General features: G+C 41.7%; 1 protein-coding gene across 1 annotated transcript; it reads right to left on the minus strand.

Moving 5' to 3' along the window:
• Positions 1 to 12747: 12747 nt before the first annotated feature.
• On the minus strand, positions 12748 to 16915 carry LOC139420991 (tryptase-2-like). The gene is made up of 5 exons (XM_071171448.1): positions 16823 to 16915; positions 15785 to 15956; positions 14782 to 15059; positions 13860 to 13999; positions 12748 to 13476 (listed from the first exon to the last, which is right to left on the minus strand). The coding sequence occupies exons 1-5, from the start codon at positions 16872 to 16874 to the stop codon at positions 13288 to 13290; spliced, it is 831 nt and encodes a 276-aa protein (XP_071027549.1). The 5' UTR covers positions 16875 to 16915; the 3' UTR covers positions 12748 to 13287.
• Positions 16916 to 20759: the final 3844 nt, after the last annotated feature.

Here is a 20759-nt window from a genome sequence, read left to right on the forward strand (position 1 = left end):
CCACATGCTTCAAGAGGGCCACCATTGTTCCTGTTCCCAAGAAAGCTAAGGTAACTGAGCTAAACGACTACCGCCCCCGTAGCACTCACTTCCGTCATCATGAAGTGCTTTGAGAGACTAGTCAAGGACCATATCACCTCCACCCTACCTGACACCCTAGACCCACTCCAATTTGCTTACCGCCCAAATAGGTCCACAGACGATGCAATCTCAACCACACTGCACACTGCCCTAACCCATCTGGACAAGAGGAATACCTATGTGAGAATGCTGTTCATTGACTACAGCTCGGCATTCAACACCATAGTACCCTCCAAGCTCGTCATCAAGCTCGAGACCCTGGGTCTCGATCCTGCCCTGTGCAACTGGGTACTGGACTTCCTGACGGGCCGCCCCCAGGTGGTGAGGGTAGGCAACAACATCTCCTCCCCGCTGATCCTCAACACTGGGGCCCCACAAGGGTGCGTTCTGAGCCCTCTCCTGTACTCCCTGTTCACCCACGACTGCGTGGCCACGCACGCCTCCAACTCAATCATCAAGTTTGCGGACGACACAACAGTGGTAGGCTTGATTACCAACAACGACGAGACGGCCTACAGGGAGGAGGTGAGGGCCCTCGGAGTGTGGTGTCAGGAAAATAACCTCACACTCAACGTCAACAAAACTAAGGAGATGATTGTGGACTTCAGGAAACAGCAGAGGGAACACCCCCCTATCCACATCGATGGAACAGTAGTGGAGAGGGTAGCAAGTTTTAAGTTCCTCGGCATACACATCACAGACAAACTGAATTGGTCCACTCACACAGACAGCATTGTGAAGAAGGCGCAGCAGCGCCTCTTCAACCTCAGGAGGCTGAAGAAATTCGGCTTGTCACCAAAAGCACTCACAAACTTCTACAGATGCACAATCGAGAGCATCCTGGCGGGCTGTATCACCGCCTGGTACGGCAACTGCTCCGCCCTCAACCGTAAGGCTCTCTAGAGGGTAGTGAGGTCTGCACAACGCATCACCGGGGGCAAACTACCTGCCCTCCAGGACACCTACACCACCCGATGTCACAGGAAGGCCATAAAGATCATCAAGGACATCAACCACCCGAGCCACTGCCTGTTCACCCCGCTATCATCCAGAAGGCGAGGTCAGTACAGGTGCATCAAAGCTGGGACCGAGAGACTGAAAAACAGCTTCTATCTCAAGGCCATCAGACTGTTAAACAGCCACCACTAACATTGAGTGGCTGCTGCCAACACACTGACACTGACTCAACTCCAGCCACTTTAATAATGGGAATTGATGGGAAATGATGTAAATATATCACTAGCCACTTTAAACAATGCTACCTTATATAATGTTACTTACCCTACATTATTCATCTCATATGCATACGTATATACTGTACTCTATCATCGACTGTATCCTTATGAAATACATGTATCACTAGCCACTTTAACTATGCCACTTTGTTTACATACTCATCTCATATGTATATACTGTACTCGATACCATCTACTGTATCTTGCCTATGCTGCTCTGTACCATCACTCATTCATATATCCTTGTGTACATATTCTTATCCCCTTACACTGTGTACAAGACAGTAGTTTTGGAATTGTTAGTTAGATTACTTGTTGGTTATTACTACATTGTCGGAACTAGAAGCACAAGCATTTCGCTACACTCGCATTAACATCTGCTAACCATGTGTATGTGACAAATAAAATTTGATTTGATTTGAACATTACACAAACACACCCCTTTTCTGCTAAGAGCCAGTTGAAAGCTTGTCTATTCTGCCATGTCATCTTACTGGTAGCCAGTACCTCTTCTCCCAATGCAGTTAAAGCAGAGTCAGTATAGTTAATGAACCTCTGTTGATTATAGTAAATATAATTAATCCACTCTAAATTCTTGTTAGGTGTTATCCACAAGAATATAGATTCAAATCCTGATCTAATCTCATCTCTGGCCATAAACTCATTAGGTACTCCTCTAGGTTGTCCAATTGCATCAAGGTATACTCTAGGATCTGATTCATAAGCCCTTCTAACTTTAGTTTTAACATAGTCATCCTGTTGTGATTTAATAATGGTAACCTGTTGAATTGCTCTGACTAAAGCACAAAGACCAGTCCAACCTTCAGGTAAAGCATTCAAGACTCTGTTTTTCCCACACATCCAAAAACTATCAGCGATACCTCTGTGTCCTGATTTTTCAACATAGTGAGAGATGGTGCAACCTGAGTTATGTGCCCACACAAACCTTTCCTATTCTCAAACAAACCTTTCTCATCAAATGTGCGAACTCCTGCAGATTCTAACACCCAAATAGTGGCACACTTGACAGTAGTGTTTCCTACATCAATTCCATCAGTACCATAGCTATAGAAACATTCATATTTTCCTTTAACAACAGTACTTTTGTCCAGTTGAGATCCAGACAAAATGAGAAACAAAATCCAGAAAATCACATTGTAGGATTGTTAATGAATTTATTTGCAAATTATGGTGGAAAATAAGTATTTGGTCACCTACAAACAAGCAAGATTTCTGGCTCTCACAGACCTGTAACTTATTCTTTAAGAGGCTCCTCTGTCCTCTACTCGTTACCTGTATTAATGGCAACTGTTTGAACTTGTTATTAGTATAAAAGACACCTGTCCACAACCTCAAACAGTCACACTCCAAACTCCACTATGGCCAAGACCAAAGAGCTGTCAAAGGACACCAGAAACAAAATTGTAGACCTGCACCAGGCTGGGAAGACTAAATCTGCAATAGGTAAGCAGCTTGGTTTGAAGAAATCAACTCTGGGAAAAAGTATTAGGAAATGGAAGACATACAAGACCACTGATAATCTCCCTCGATCTGGGGCTCCACGCAAGATCTCACCCCGTGGGATCAAAATGATCACAAGAACGGTGAGCAAAAATCCCAGAACCACACGGGGGGACCTAGTGAATGACCTGCAGAGAGCTGGGACCAAAGTAACAAAGCCTCAGTAACACACTACGCCGCCAGGGACTCAAATCCTGCAGTGCCAGACGTGCTTAAGCCAGTACATTTCCAGGCCCGTCTGAAGTTTGCTGGAGAGCATTTGGATGATCCAGAAGAAGATTGGGAGAATGTCATATGGTCAGATGAAATCAAAATATAACTTTTTGGTAAAAACTCAACTCGTCGTGTTTGGAGGACAAAGAATGCTGAGTTGCATCCAAAGAACACCATACCTACTGTGAAGCATGGGGGTGGAAACATCATGCTTTGGGGCTGTTTTTCTGCAAAGGGACCAGGACGACTGATCCGTGTAATGGAAAGAATGAATGGGGCCATGTATCGTGAGATTTTGAGTGAAAACCTCCTTCCATCAGCAAGGGCATTGAAGATGAAACGTGGCTGGGTCTTTCAGCATGACAATGATCCCAAACACACCGCCCGGGCAATGAAGGAGTGGCTTCGTAAGAAGCATTTCAAGGTCATAGAGTGGCCTAGCCAGTCTCCAGATCTCAACCCCATAGAACATTTTTGGAGGGAGTTGAAAGTCCGTGTTGCCCAGCAACAGCCCCAAAACATCACTGCTCTAGAGGAGATCTGCATGAAGGAATGGGCCAAAATACCAGCAACAGTGTGTGAAAACCTTGTGAAGACTTACAGAAAACGTTTGACTCTGTCATTGCCAAGAAAGGGTATATAACAAAGTATTGAGATAACTTTTGTTATTGACCAAATACTTATTTTCCACCATAATTTGCAAATAAATTCATTAATAATCCTACAATGTGATTGTCTGGATTTTTTTTCCTCATTTTGTCTGTCATAGTTGAAGTGTACCTATGATGAAAATTACAGGCCTCTCTTATCTTTTTAAGTGGGAGAACTTGCACAATTGGTGGCTGACTAAATACTTTTTTGTCCCACTGTAACTAGCCCATTTATACCAGTCATTCTTCACTCTTTCTTACAACAAATTGTCCTTGAGTGTTTCTGATTCTAAGACGTTAGTTACAGATACAGTGTTCTTGTCTCGAGGTAGATTGTTAGAGTTTGTCAGAAAGTTCCAAATGTCAGTAAAGAACCCTCCTGAATCTGATGCTTCAGGTTTCTTTGTAGTTGCAGTGGACTGACTGCCTGATAAGAGCATTAGATGGTAGGTAACCTAGTGGTAACAGCTGTGGTGTTCAAGGCAGCTGTTACTTTTGTTGTCTTTCCTGTTGTCACGGTCCTTTCCTGGCCTGGTGCCAGTGTGGGGTCAATTCAGATGATAGTTACACTATTCCCTTGAGTCCATTTAGTACTCACTATTTCTACTATATATTCTTCACCTTCCTCTTGGTCATGTTTGTCCATGGTGATCAGCCAAGTGTCTTCTCCTTTAGATATTGTCAAGTTGCATCCTTTCGTGTCCCAAACGACTCTCTCCCAATGTCTGATGAGGTGTCCATCCACAGAGTGCTATTTCTGGTGGAGGTCTGATTCTCCTGATTGAGAGGGACCTCTGAATTTCTGCTTCTGTTATGATTTGAGGTGGAACAGAAATGCTAACCTTATCATTGTCCTCGGGTTGTTCAGTAGGTTCCTCTCTTCTCTTTCTGCTTTCAACATACTGCTTGATTGTACGTGAGCTTGCTGTTCCTTTACCAATGTTCACTGTTGCTCTTGTCATGTCAATGTCATTGTTCTTCTGTTGTTCTAACTTCAATTGTCTGTTAAGGGGACCAACCAAGGGCTGAAAAGTCAATTGTGGGGAAATCCTTCTCCCCCTCAGCCTGTGGAACTTCTCCCTCTCCTCCTCCCTGTGAGGTTTCTCCCTCTCCTCTTTCCTGTGGGACTTCTCCTTCCTGTGTAGTTCCCTCCTCTGACCAGACTGGGCTTCCATCTGGAAAGGCATCAATTTCAGGGAAGAGTCGCTCCCATTCTGTAGGTGATATTCCGGGGTCCCACTGTAGAAGGTTTCCATCAGGGAGATCTGCCACAATAGGTATGTCATTAGGAGTAGCAGGCATGACTCTCTGGCCCTTCAGGAGAGAATATCCGTTGTTTGCAGCATTGTCTCTCTTTCGTCCTCCTCTTGGTGCATTAGGCGGTGCATCAGTTGTATCCTGGCTTCTACCTGATCTGCTGACTTCTTGACTCCTCCCGGGCTCCCGCTTGGTGCATCAGCATCCTCTGTATCCTCATCCCTAGGCGGTTGTCTCCGACGGGACTCTGGTGCAGTGGTTTAGATGGTACCATGTTTTGCTTTCTTTCATCTGGATGGCAGTTGGCGTTTCATTGGCCACCTAGTAGGGTCCTTCTCTCCTCGGCTGATTCCACTTCCTCCGGAACACTCAGATGTAGACCAGATCCCCTGGTATCACCGGGCAAGGCCCCTCCGGTCCTGGCTCAGGCACCTTCTTTTTTCTCCTGTGAAAATATAGCTTCGTGTATCTTAGTTAGTTGCTATACATGTGCTTTTAACTCATTATGCAATATATCTAAGGAGGGACCTTTATAGAATCCTCCTAACATTGGTATAGGCATGGGTTGACCCGTAAGCATTTAATGCAGTGATAAATACGTGCTTCTGTTATTTTCCATGCGACAACTCATTATTATTTTACCATTTATGGCACCGCTGGCTCTCTCAACTAAACCTTGCGATTGGGGATGATTAACACATCCCAATCTCTGTTTCATGCTCAACTGCTGTATTATTGTTTTTACAACTTTTTGTATAAACGCTGAGCCATTGTCTGAACTTATTTTGGACGTAATACCAAACCTCGGTATTACTTCTTTTGTCAGGAATTTTATCACTGTACGTGATCCCTGATCAGCTGATGGTATTGCTTCTATCCATCTGCTAAATCTGTCTATGATGACTAACATGTAACTTTTACCACGTATAGGTTTTATCATGTCTACGTAGTCCATCACAATGTGTCGAAATGGACCTTCTGGAACCGGTATGTGACCTATGGGCGTAGTTATACATTTATGTATGTTGTTTTCCCCACATATTTAACATTTTGACAAGATTTCATCTAGGTTGCCTGTAAATAAGGTGATTTTTCTTATTACCTCCCCCTTGCACAATGATCTAGATCATGTGCATCATTTATAAGTAAAGTCAATAAGGTAGTGGTAGCAAGTATGGCACTGTCATATGTTCTCCATACTCCATGTCTGTCCACAGAGGCTCCACTCTGCAGCCAAGTATTTTGTTCATAAATTCCAGCACAAGACTGAATTTGGACCAGCTCAGCAGGAGTTGGAATTGCCACAACGCCAACAATATCCATCAAAGGTGCGGTTAGAATTGGGACACCACATCTAGAGGCCTTTTTGGTAGCTTCATCACCTGCATTATTACCCCTAACAACAAAGTCGTTACCTTTTTTGTGTGCTTGACATTTGATGATTGCTAACTTCCGAGGATACATTAAAGCTGTCATTAATTTGACAATTTGCACGTGATGCTGGATGTACCATCACTCTTTTTAAATCCTCTCTGTTTCCAAACTGCGCCAAACAAATGACATACACCATGTCCGTAAGCTGAATCAGTATAGATGTTGACTGTCTTTCCCTTCCCTAGCACACATGCTGCAGTCAGTGCTTGTAGTTCAGCCAGCTGGGCTGAACAAGGTTGAGGACAATGTTTTAATATTTCCTCAGTGAAAGCCTTCCCTGTTGTTTAGCTACTGCAAACCCTGCATGATTACCTGTGTAGTCCTTGCAACAATAACCATCTACAAAGTAGTTCTCTATGTTACATCCCTCTCTATTTATCAATGGAATGGATTCAAGATCTGGACGCAATTTGGAAAATGTCAAGGCTTCTTCAACACAATCATGAGCTTCACCTTCAAAATCAAATGGAAGTCTTTCAGCTGGATTGACAGTGTTATATATTTTAATGGAGACGTCAGGATAAGTACGTAAAGTCATATAGTCCAGTCAAGTTCTAGCATTAGTTAACACAAATTTACCCTGTTCTATCAGCTCCACTATTTTATGATGGGTGCTTATAATCACAGGATATCCCATGGTTATGGTTGACGCCTTGTCGTAAGCAAAATGTTATGCGGCCAACCCTTTATAACATGGTGGGTAACCCTGAGCTACTGGATCCAGTTTAGAACTATAGTAAGCGATAGGTTGTTTCTTCCTACCACTACATGTTTCCTGCATAAGGACAGCTGCTGCATAATTATCACACCTATTTGCTACGTATAACAAAAATGGTTTAGCGTAGTCTGGGGCTGCTAAAGCTGGTACTGTTTGCATTTATTTTTTAAGTGTTTCAAATGCAATCAGAGCATCAGTGTTCCAATCTAGTTGTGCCCTCAGATTGAGCTGTCCTGCTTCCTTCATTATTTCTCGTAAAGGAGCTGTCTTGACTACATACTCTTATATCCAGTCTGAGCTAAATCTTGTCATTCCTAATAAGGTCATCATTTGAGCTACCGTTTGTGGCAACGGTGCTTTGCTAATACCCTCTAGCTGTCCTGGAGCTATCGCTTTAGTCCCATGAGCTATTGTTCTTCCTAAGTACTCAACCTGAGGTTGACATTACTGAAGTTTTGTCTTAGAGACTTTATGTCCTCCTTCTGCTAATCGCTGCAGTACCTTTAATGAATCAGCGTGGCACTGTTCCACTGTTGAGGCATAGATTAACAGGTCATCCACATATTGGATCAGAGTGCCATCAAGCATTAGTTCTTCCAAATCAGCTGCCAGTATTTGATTGAATAAATGAGGGCTGTGACGAAATCCCTGGGGAAGTTTGGTGTAAGACAGAGTTGTCTTCCTCTATATCTAAATGCAAACAAACGCCTACATTATTCCGCCAGGGGTACACTAAAAAACGCTCCACACAATTCAATCACTGTAAAGTACTTGGCATCAGGGGGAACATTAGTCAGCTGTGTGTGAGGATTTGGGACTTCTGCAAGGCAATCCTGTGCAATGTCATTGACAGCTCTTAAATCATGTACCAGTCTCCATTTTTTTACCATCGGCTTTAAGAACAGGTTGTAAAGGTGTATTGCAAAGGCTGGGCATCTCTATCAATTCACCTGCCCTGAGCAAACCTTTAATTGTTGAACTTATCCCTTCTTCAGCTTCAGGCTTCATATGATATTGAGCTTTCCAAGGAGGTTTAGCATCAGGTTTTACTTTGATGTTAACAGGACTTGCTGACTTTACCAACCCAACATCTGTATCATGTTGTTACGACACCTCGGACGGTATGATTTTCTCCATTTCAACTCTGAGTTCACTGATCTGTCCTATTCCCTCACCTAACAATACCTGTTGGCCTGCACTAACCTCTATCTCCCTAGGATCACCAATCATCACAGTATGAATCATATAGTCACAGAATTCCTTGTAAGGTTTTAAAGTAAGTCCCACCACATCCTCCAGACGGCTCCTCACTGGCTGGGGCATGGCTTCCATCACTGAATTTTCGGAACATAGTTGTTATTAGTTCGTTTCCCTCTGGATCTTGTTCTGTTTCCATCCTCCATCTTTTCAATTGTCCATGTAGGTATGTGGCTGGGTTTTCTGTGGCCCCAATAGCTTCACCTCTCAGAGCCTTGGGGTCAACTTTCGTTGGGTATGCTGTCCTTAATGCACGCCAGACAGTAGGTCAATATCTGTTGAGCATCAGTCCATCCATCATCACTTCCCTCTTCTGTGCCATTAATGCCACCGTCCTGCATAAACTCTCCCATTTTGGGCACGATCGTTACCCTTGCTAACAATGCCCTTATATCACCAACTGCCAGCAATTTCCCCATTGTGTATTCTTCAAAGGTTCTGATTCACTTTCCAGCACCCTCACGGGGATCTGGCAAGCGGGCAACCAACCCCTCCAGGTCCTGTGCAGCCCACGGTTCATAGTGTCCTTGATCTCTTTTTATCAGGATTGGGCACTGGCCCACATAATAGCCAGATTTTTTCCTTGACCCTTCTCTACGAGCCCTTGTCTGCTTTCCTACAGGCTCGTTCCTCATGTTTTCATGCATGTTGCGGGCCAAAGCCTCATCTTGTCTTTCTGGTCTTCGCTGGCTTTCTTCTAGCTTTTCTTGTCTTCTCTGGCTTTCTTCTAGCTTTGAGTTTACCCATTCCAACTTTTCTATCTCATGGTTCAATAATTGACTTTCTCTTTCTAGTTTATCCCTAAAGTATCTGTTATTATCTTCCTCTTCCCCTTCTGATTCACTGAGACTATTCTGCTTGTTGTCCTGCTAGTAGTTCTAGGCCTTTCCTAAAGCTTTCTTTCCTTTTGTCTTTTGTTTTTCCTTGTATATGGCTCTGATGGCTCCCCTTCTTCCATTTCTGTTTCCATTGCTGTCAGGGCTTTTCTCAGGCCCCCATAGCAATTGAAACCGCTTCTTTCGTTCTTGTGTGTTTCACAGTCCTTTTCTTGCCATTGTCTGTTGAGTGAGCGGGTGCACATGATGCACCGGGTGTGACAGCCCCGTTATTTCCATACGTCCAGTTATCATTGGATACTGTCCATTGGAATAAGGTGGATGGTTAGTCACTGTTAGAGGAATTTAATTCCTATATGTTCATTAACCAATTCAATTGTAACAAAGCTCAGGGGCTCTCCCTGTCCTATCTTATCTCTCCAGAGTTATAGCTGGGTCGGTTCCAACATAGGTTAAGGATCCTCTTTGTTTTCGTTAGGCACACACATGCATTCCTCTCTTCCCCCCTCCAACCTAGTTGGAGCTATGTTTATTTTTTTTAAATTACTCCTTGTTCATGCTACATAAACTCTAATGCCTAATTGTTAAGTTTCTTGGTAGAATTATTTAATAATTTATCTTAAACCTTGATAAAATATCTTAACAGTCACCCACTCTCTCTTTCCTTTGCATGTTTTTCATCACTCTTCAGCATTTTTCTTGCTGTCTTCATCAGTTGACTTATTTTATTATCTTAACTTTATTCAGTGTTATATCCTATTTAATACCTTTCTAATTTTATTTCAGCTGTTTATAATGTTTGTACTTTCTTATCTTTATTTATTCACTTATTTTATTCTATCCTACTGTTACTTATTGTTTTTTATTCCCATTTGATCTTTTCTCTGCACTACTTCCTATTTTACTGAATTTACTCAAAACCCACTCTCTCTTCTAGTTTCTGTAACCTTACACGTCTGTCCTCTCCTTAGGCTAGATTCCCTAAAGGTTCTGCTGCTACAGAGTACTTAATTACCCACTGTTTCCTCCTACCGTCCTTCACGGTGCTATAGTATCTCTAGTAGGTACTATAAACTATGCCACGGTACTGTTCTTTATGTATTCGTTATTACTATTTATTTTAACCATATAGTATAGCTTATGCTCATCCGTATGCTTTATCTTTCCACTTCATACAATGTCATGTACTATATAAGCCTTGTTTAATACTTTAACACATTCTATGTATGACAAAATAGTCACTTAACACACTATTATGTCAATGTCCTATCTTTACACAGTTCCTTTTATCCAACATCTATTGATTTTATTCCCTCTTCCCAGTGAGAGCTAGACGCACTCCTCTCAACTTAATTCAATTAACTGTCACAGAGAGGCTGTGTAATCCTTCTCTGGACCAACGACACTTAGTCCTCACAAATGCACATACAAAATGATGTTTAACAACCCCCAAAGCTTAAGCATTCAGTTTACTGAATTCAAAAGCTCTAAGCATTACTAGGTTTTTAAGAAATGTAAGGAGAGACCTACATGACACCGTTCCCGCTGAGACAGAATCCCTGAAGCAATTTACACAAACATTCAACTATGTAAGAACAAGCTTATCTGATATAGCTGGGTGGCCACACATTTGTGAGATTGCCCAGAAAAACCGTCGCCAGCCAAAAACGCCACTGTCCTATGGTCCCTTCAACTCCTGGCAAAATATGGTGTGGAATATTGCCTCAGAATATAACACTCTTACTTAGAACTCAAAATTGACTTTCTTACAAAGTAGCAAAGCTGTGCTGATCCGCGGAACAACCAACCTCTCTGAGCACAGAGCTTTGCCTTTATAGCTTTTCATCCTTACATACAACATATGGTACATCCCATATGTAAATGAAATCACTCCCCTTGTCCTCTCGCCACCATTATCTTTGAGTCCAAGTTCTTTGCTTGTTCACGCCCAATAATGCCCACATCTGCTTCGGGTTAGATTATAATGGTGGCGGGACCCCTTATGTCATACAAAATAATAATACATGTATTGCACACTTATGTTTCAGATGTTGGTCATTTTGCTACCATCCTCTCTCCACGTACTCCTGACATTAGTATGTCCAGGTGTAACAAATGCACTCATGTACATTAGCTTAATGTAATCTTTGGCATGTTATAATACGGCAAATGCACTAGGTGTCACCATTTCTCCATCTGGCCAATGTAATGATTGTCCTTACTACTTCCTGTTAATTTAATTATTGTTAATATGTTTCCTCAGCATGGCAGCTGCACCTAGTTACATTCCATTAACTCCCACACAGCCTGGATTCAAACCAGGGACTGTAATGACTCCTCTTGCATTGAGATGCAGTGCCTTAGACCGCTGCGTCCATGTGTATGTTAACTATTTAACTGTACTAGAATGCTTAAAAGGCCGCAACAAATCTTTATATCGCTTACCAGTGTAGTTTGGTATCGGCCAGAAATGTCATATCGGTGCATCACTAGTTTCCACCACGATCCCATTAAACTTTGCTGCATGTAGCATGGCCAGACACAGACCTTTGGGGATGCAGGTTCTCAAAATGAAAAATGCAGCCAGAAAATTCACAACTCAAAATTCATAATTTACAAACTGTTTCTGTATCAAATTGTTTTTTGTTTTGTTGCAATGACCTATTTATTTAATGCAACAACACACTCATGCCAGTGACTCCTAGTAGGGTAATAACTAGAGACGTCCCACTGGGCACAGACGTCAATTCAACATTAGTTCAAAATAATTTCATTCAAATGACGTGTAAACAATGTTATTTGAACCACTGTGTGGCCAGTGGGATAAAGAGTGACATTGGGAAAAGAGGCTATCAGCTGATCATAGCGAATTATGATGTAAATCTGCTAGTTAGCTAGCTAGTTAGCTATGCTGTCAAACCAAACAATGTTTTATTTGATTTGAGTTTGCATCTGCCGCTTACTAACAAACAAGTGAATTGCCCCCTTCTCTGTCCATAACAGTACAAGACATACATGACAGGGCCAACTCAAAGGTAGCCTACCAGTATTCAAACTCACCACCGGTAGCCAATTACTGTACATTGCACTACATGCAGAAGTCAGGCAAGTGCACACTTAAGGTGGGAGTGTGGGGGAGGAGATATTTTTCAAGATTCACAAATATTAAATGCGATAGTTTGTGCAATTCGTTACATATAAAATCTATATTTTTAAAGACACTATAAAGTAATTAATCAACTAAAAAAAATTAACGAGCTGAGAGAAGGGCAAAAGGGCCCTTACTCATAGTATGGGCAAAAGGCTTGAGCACTGGTGGAGCCCTATCTGTGCACATGCCTGGCATGTAGAGATCATGGATGTCAGACAAGAATGTCCCCTGTCTCTCCTGCTGTATACTTTGATATCGAAATCCCTGGCCCAGATGATAAGAGAGGACCTTAGCTCTGGTCGCTGCTTCACACCGCTCAACCTAGATTCTAGAACCAGTCACTTTCTATTTTGTGACACTCTCACACTCTCACACAAAAAAACTGAAACGGAAGGGTTGATGCTTGCAGTTTACTAAGGAGCTACTATTGAAAAGGACATAGCCAGTAAGTCATTGAACATTTTTTTTTTTTACAACAGACCTGGGTTCAAATACATGTTTATTAAAGTATTTATATTTTAAATATGTATTTTCTGTATATTTTCTAATCATTTTCTATACATTATATTTTAAACTATTTTCAATTACTTGTTTCCAAATCATTTCCAAATACCCCTGTGTTCAAACAGACCTGGTTTCAAATGCATAGAGTACTTAAATATTTCAAATAAATATTTCAAATACAGATTCAACATCTTGTATTTTCAAGGAAGAGTTGACTAAATACTTCAAAATATATTGGAAAATAATTTAAAGGTCTGGTAAAGAATAAAACCACAAAGTAATTCACAATCAATACCAATATCTTGTCATTTTAAATCACTTCCATCTGCATCTCAAGTAAGGACTTTGGCTCAATAGGGAACTGAAGAGAAAGGGAAGACAGAGCGAGAGGGGGATATGGACTGTAAAACAGACAGTGTTTCATGGTGACCTAGGCCTCAGCAGAAGCCTGTCTGTCTGAGGTTATAGTCTCGCTGATGAAGTCCATGTAGCATTTCACACGGGTGTAGACTCCAGGGAAGCCTTTCAAAGCACAGCCATTGGTATTCCCAAAACTCATGATTCCCACCTGGACAATCTCACCAGATGAGCGACAAACCAACGGCCCACCAGAGTCCCCCTGTAGAACAAAGAAAAACAACACAAACATACATTTACAACATTCAAGTAAGTGTGTGTGTACGTGAGAGTGAACGATAGAGAGAAAGAGAGTGTGTGTGGGTCAGCTGTTTGTTCACCTGCACCCATCCACAACCAGCTGATTATGTGATAAAGCGAAAATCTAAGACCCTTACCTGAGTCTTACCCAAAAATATAGAAAATGCTCTGTACAGTTTCTTTTTTTCCCCTCTTGAACATTTATTGAACAATTAACAATATTTCATGACCCTAAACCCACCCGCCCCACGGGGACTGGCGCATCACTAGTGTGTGAGAGGGAGGGTCCGTGTTTGTATAAAACATGTATACGTACCAATCAGGAGACCAGGAAAGAAGACTCACCTGACAGGAGCCTTTCCTTCCTTCCATGGAGCTAGCACACAGCATGTTGTCAGTGAAGGCCGGAATTTTTTTTTTACAGGTTCTCCGTTTCGAGATGGTTACCTTCAGCTCCTGGAGGGTCCAATTACCAGACAATTTCCCTGGAGGGAGGGAAAAAGAAGAGTAAATTGTAGGATAGAAACTGGTGGGGGAGGAAGTGAACGGGCAGGGAGAATTTAAGGGAGAAATACTCACTAACTACAAACAGAAGCTGGATGAAAATAAAATACATTGTGTAAAGTGCACAAAATACAGTATATCTTATTATAATCTGGCATTCTGATTTAATTTTGAAATCTTTCTTTAACAATGTGCAAATGTTTCAATTGCTTATTATAACTTTATTATAACTTGTTTTTATATTTTTTTGTTGTTGTATTGATTGTGTTTTTTGGGGGTCCTCAGGGCACCACTGTAAATAAGAAACTGGTCTCAATTGGGTTCCTCTGAGTAAATAAAAGTTTATAAATCACACTGCCAGATTATAATTAAGCAATAAAGCACGAGGGGGTGTGATATATGGCCAATATACCCCGGCCATGCACAACGTGGAGTGCTGGGATACAGCCATTAGATGTGGTATATTAGCCATATACCTCAAACCCCAGAGGTGCCTTATTGCTATTATAAACTGGTTACCAACATAATTAGAAAGGTAAAACATTTTGGAGGGTCATATCCAATCAGCATTTCAACCAGTCAGCATTCAATGCTGGAACCACCAGCTTTATAATGAGGTTTGTGGTAAATCATTTTACACTACTAAAATGTCGCCCCCAGAATTGAATGCTGTCATTTAGTCAAGACCAAACCAACCAAAGATATGCTTTAGAACCTGGCACTGTGAGTGTTTGTATATCGGTGTTGCTGTGTGTTTGCTCACCATTGTTCCCGACATTGCCCCAGCCAGCGACGAAGCACTTCGACCATGTGCCAAAGACTTCACTCGGTTTGGGCAGGGACATGTTTTTCACCAGGGAGGAAAAGGACACCTTTTCTCTCATCTTCACCAAAGCGATGTCGTGCAGCAGGGCAAAACGCTGTTTCTGGTACTGTGGGTGACTGACGATGCGTGAGATGGATCGATAAAGCACTGATGGCTCATTCAGGCTGTGTGTCTCCAGAATAATGGAGGAACGGTCTGGAATAGGGTTGTCATTCCTAATACACATGCAGACAGGTAAAACAGCCTGGTCTCATAGACTAGGTGTAACATAGTCCATTTAAATCCAGGACACTGAAATTAGAATATGTTACATTTGATATGGTTACATAAGATAGGTTACTTAAGGCAAAAAACGAAAGTAGGATGGTTGTAATGTGAATGTCTATTAACCCAAAGGTTGCGTGTTTTATTCTTATCACGGACAACTTTAGCATTTTATCTTATTAGCAACTTTGCAACTAGTACTTTTTTAGCTACCTTGCTACTAAACATTTAGAAAATTCATAACATATTGTAGGACTTGCAATTCGTAACATATTGTACGAATTGCAATTCCTAACATATCATATGAATTGTCATTTGTAACATATCATACAAAATGGATGATGGACATCCACAAATGAATAGATACCATACGAAACGTAACATCTTACTAATCGGCATGGTTCAGATTTACGTTTACTCTGTTATGTCTACCCCTGAGTCCAGGTTGGATAGAAACATTACACAGACATTGATATATTTCATACAGATCTTTCGGTTCTATTCCAGCAAGCAAATTTGGCCTTTGAAATTATAATGATGTCATTCTAGTTGGTAAACTGGTTTTCTGCTTGTAGACACGTTAAGAAAATTACAACCATGGAAAAAAAGTCATTTTGGTTGCAGACACGATAATGAGTTCAACATGCAAACCTCCTTCACACACAAACACACTTACGGGTCAACACAGTGTGCAGCGGTGAGCACCCATTCCTCAGTAAGGAGGGATCCGCCACATCTAAAGGAGCCTGTATTATCCGTGATTAAAAGGTAGACTATCCACGGCCAGCTGCCCTTTTGAGCATCCTTTCCCCCCGCGATAGAGCTCCGAGCCTGGGGCACAAACGACTCTAGAGAGGGAGGTGTTGGAGGGTGGAAAGAATGCCAGACTGTGACACTGTTTCATGTACAAACACTCTGCATTTGATACTTTGCTCCTGTCAGAACTCTGAAATTAGTGCCACCGCACCAGAACATCTGAGCAGTTGAAATAATAACAAAGTGATCCTCCCCACCCCTGTCTCGGTAAAAAGTGGAGGGATTGGGCTGGAGGATTGTAACCACTTTCAAATTCACAGGCAGAGCTCTGGATGCAAGGACTGACCATCCATGATATCACAATTACAGTTTTAAACATGTTTTGAGGCTATATAATGTTTGTTTACATTTACTTTGCAAAACATTGGAGTAAAATAAGCTTTGGGTTCTGATGGGTTACAAACTCAAGAATCCGCTTAATTTATTAGTCCTAATTGGATGTAGCAACTGCAGATTTCCCCTTTAAGAGGATATAGTGGTGATATGTATTTATATTTAGTGGTGATATTCGTAGCGCTGAAGAGCTGCACAAAAGTGCAATACATTTTAAGGCAATGTTCCCGCGTTAGCAGAAGCTGCATTCATGCCACGGTAAATGCTACATATGTCGTCTCAGTTGGAAATACATTTACATTTAAATCTGAGCTATAAATATGGTTTGAATCGAGCCCTTAGTGGTCACTAATGCCAAAACAGAGAGATATGCTTGAAGTTCTTTGTTCTAGTGGATGGCAAAACAATTATGTACATGCCCAAATATGTAGGCTAATGATGCTCAAATTAAAACACCAGTAAAAAAATTGTTGTCACTATCTGATGAATGTAATAGTTACTGTGGACCAAGCAAGTTAAACACGATTTTATGCTCTTTTAATTAATACATTTCTGTTGACCTCACCTGCAGCATCTTGGACCAGCAAAATTACAGACAGTAGTCCCCAAAAACCCATAGCTTTTCCTGTCAGTATCCAACCAACCAGACGGCTGTTTGATGGATAGACACTGGCTGACTGATGTCCAGCTTTATAGACGTCCATGCTTAGATTACATCAATGTTACACATGTGCAATCTGATTAACAGTTCCAATGATAGCAGGCTGCTCATCTGGGTTGCTGATAAAATCATGTTTTCTTTTATTTTCAGAATGCAAATTCTCAAAAAGAAAGATGAGGAGATATTTCTATCTCAAGCTATTCAATTAAAGAAACAGTGTCCACTGACATTTCTAGTTTTCAACCAGAGTTTGTGTTTACTATATGGAGGAACCATGCAAGGCTGAAATTACCTTTAAATGGCTCAGCGCTCCATGGACTGAATCCCGGCCTAAGAACAATTAACCTGCATTATTATATGTACATTATCAGTCAAAAGATTGGACACACCTACTCATTCCAGGGTTTTTCTTTATTTTTACTATTTACTATAATAGTGAAGACATGAAAACTGTGATATAACACATGGAATCATGTAGTAACCAAAAAAGTGTTAAACAAATCCAAATATATTTTATTGTTGTAGATTCTTCAAAGTAGCCACCGTTTGCATGATGACAGCTTTGCAAAATCTTGGCATTCTCTCAACCAGCTTCACGAGTTTGTCACCTGGAATACATATCCATTAACAGGTGTGCCTTGTTAAAAGTTAATTTGTGTGATTTCTTTCCTTCTTAATGCATTTGAGCCAATCAGTTGTGTTGTGACAAGGTAGGGGTGGTATACAGAAGATAGCCCTATTTGGTAAAAGACCAAATCCATGGCAAGAACAGCTCAAATAAGCAAAGGGAAACGACAGTCCATCATTACTTGAAGACATGAAGGTCAGTCAGTCTGGAAAATTTCAAGAACTTTGAAAGTTTCTTCAAGTGCTATGATGAAACTGGCTCTCATGAGGACCGCCACAGGAAAGGAAGGCCCAGAGTTACCTCTACGGCAGAGGATAAGTTCATTAGAGTTTGCCAGCCGCAGAATTTGCAGCCCAAATAAATGCTTCACAGAGTCAAGTAACAGACACATGTCAACATCAGATGTTCAGAGGACACTGTGAATCAGGGCTTCATGGTCAAATGTAACCTTTATTTTAACTAGGCAAGTCAATTGAGAACAAATTCTTATTTACAATGACGGCCCACACTAGCCATACCCGGACGACACTGGGCCAATTGTGCGCATCCCAATGGGACTCCCAATCACGGCTAGTTGTGACACAGCCTGGATTCGAACCTGGGTGTCTGTAGTGACACCTCTTGGACTGAGATGCAGTGCCTTAGACCGCTGCACCACTTGGGAGCCGTATTTGCTGAAAAGAAACCACTACTAAACGAAGCCAATAAGAAGAAGAGACTTGCTTGGGCCAAGAAACACGAGCAATGGACATTAGACCAGTGGAAATCTGTCCTTTGGTCTGATGAGTCCAAAGTTGAGATTTTTGATTCCAACCGCTGTGTCTTTGTGAGACGCAGAGTAGGTGAATGGATGATCTCTGCATGTGTAGTTCCCACCGTGAAGCATGGAGGAGGGGGTGTTATGGTGTGGGGGTGCTTTGCTGGTGACACTGTCTGTGATGTATTTAGAGTTCAAGGCACACTTAACCAGCATGGCTACCACAACAGTCTGCAGCTATACGCCATCCCATCTGGTCGAAAAACAAATGATAGGACAATGAACCAACACACCTCTAGGCTGTGTAAGGGCTATTTGACCAAGAAGGGGAGAGATGGAGTGCTGTATCAGATGACCTGGCCTCCACAATCACCTGACCTCAACCAAATTGAGATCGTTTGGGATGAGTTGGACCGCAGAGTGAAGGAAAAGCAACCAACAAGTGCTCAGCATATGTGGGAAATCCTTCAATACAGTTGGAAAAGCCTTCCAGGTGAAGCTGGTTGAGAGAATGCCAAGAGTGTGCAAAGCTGTCATCAAGGCAAAGGGTGGAATCTCAAATATTGTCAGGCTTCGAAGAGTGATGGGTGTGGAGTCAGGCGCAGAGAGCAGAGGATTCGGAAAAAAACATTTATTCCGGAACAATCACAGCGAACAAAAGAGGGTAACGCCGAACACAGGCGTAAAACACTCCAAAATGTACAACACCGGTACATATGCTGTACAGCGGAAAATCAATGACAGGACACTCCTGAACCAAAAACAGCAAACAAGCCCGCACGAACACAGGCGGGCTAACTGAACTTAAATAACCCCAACCCAAAACCCCAAACAAGGAACAGGTGAAACCAATTAGACCAAACAAAACGAAAAGGGGACAAGGGATCGGTAGCAGCTAGGAGACCGGTGACGACGACCGCCCGATGCCACCCGAACGGGAAGGGGAGCCACCTTCGGTGATAGTCGTGACAAATAGAACATATATTTTGATTTGTATAACACGTTTTAGGTTACTACATTATTCCAATGTTATATCATAGTTTTGATGTCTTCACTATTATCCTACAATGTAGAAAATAGTACAAATAAAGAAAAACCTTTGAATGAGTAGGTGTGTCCGAACTTTTGACTGGTACTGTAAGTCAAAATAATGATTTATTATCTTTTGATAAATAATGTTCTGACCTCACCTGCAGCATCACGGACCAGCAGAACTACAGACAGTAATCACCAACAACCCATAGCTCTTCCAGTTACCATCCAACCAAATTACAGACACAATGACTTGTGTGTAGCTTACAATTTGCACACACACACACTATTCTTTTCACCTCCATTTTGTATGTTAATGGTTGCTTTATGTGGAGGCCAGGGGGTAATAATCGCTAGATGGGCAAATTAGAAAGGACCAAATCCAATTGTGACTATCGTCAGACTTCACTCAATTCAATACTGTACATTTGAACTGCATTTCCTAAAGCAATTCTCACATGTATTTAACAATGTAATTTATTTAATTTAGTCCTAGAAATTGGGCTGTTGTTGTGTTTTTTGTCGATTTTGATTGATGAAGGAATGTAACTTTGAGCCGGATGAAGGAAGTTGACATGGTGGAATCAGAAGTGTTATTTGAAGCTGAAAGCACGTCGACTACAGTTAGTGAGAAAGATGAGTGAACAGTGAAGTCCAAGAATGAAACAAAAAGTGCTAAAATTTAAGTTCCTTTGGGAAACCCTTTTGAAGTCACTAGGTAAAGAAGGCGCTGGGAGAAGTGGATGCAGTAACCAGGAGCGGTTTGGTGTTAATATAGCAAAAGGAGCGTGCATTATGGCTCACAAAATTAGCAACGCATGAATTGAACAGCTGTGATTTTCGGAGCAAAATATATTTCTGGAATCCCGTTCGACATTGAAAATCAATATCTTAGGCAAAAAATTCCAGGGGTAGTTAATGCACATCGCTTGACCTGTGTGGAGAATGAGAAAAAGTAGCTCTTTTATTGATGTTTGATGTAGAGTATCTACCAACCTATGTAAAGCTGGATACACAGTGCATTCGGAAAGTATTCAGACCACTAATAGTGACAAAGAAAAAACAGGTTTTTAGAAATCTTTGCTAAAAAATAAATAATAGAAATGGAAATCTCATTTAGAATAGTATTCAGACCATATACTCAGCACTTTGTTGAAGCACCTTTGGCAGCGATTACAGCCTTGAGTCTTCTTGGGTATGACGCTACAAGCTTGGCACACCTGTATTTGGGTAGTTTCTCCCGTTCTTCTCTGCAGATCCTCTCAAGCTCTGTCAGGTTGGAAAAAGAGCAGCACAGCCATTTTCAGGTCTCCCAAGAGATGTTCAATCGGGTTCAAGTTAGGGCTCTGGCTGGGCCAATCAAGGACATTCAAAGACTTGACCCAAAGCCACTGCTTTGTCTTGGCTGTGTGCTTAGGGTCGTT

Source organism: Oncorhynchus clarkii, chromosome 12, assembly GCF_045791955.1.
Source record: "Oncorhynchus clarkii lewisi isolate Uvic-CL-2024 chromosome 12, UVic_Ocla_1.0, whole genome shotgun sequence".
NCBI classification, from domain to species: domain Eukaryota; kingdom Metazoa; phylum Chordata; class Actinopteri; order Salmoniformes; family Salmonidae; genus Oncorhynchus; species Oncorhynchus clarkii.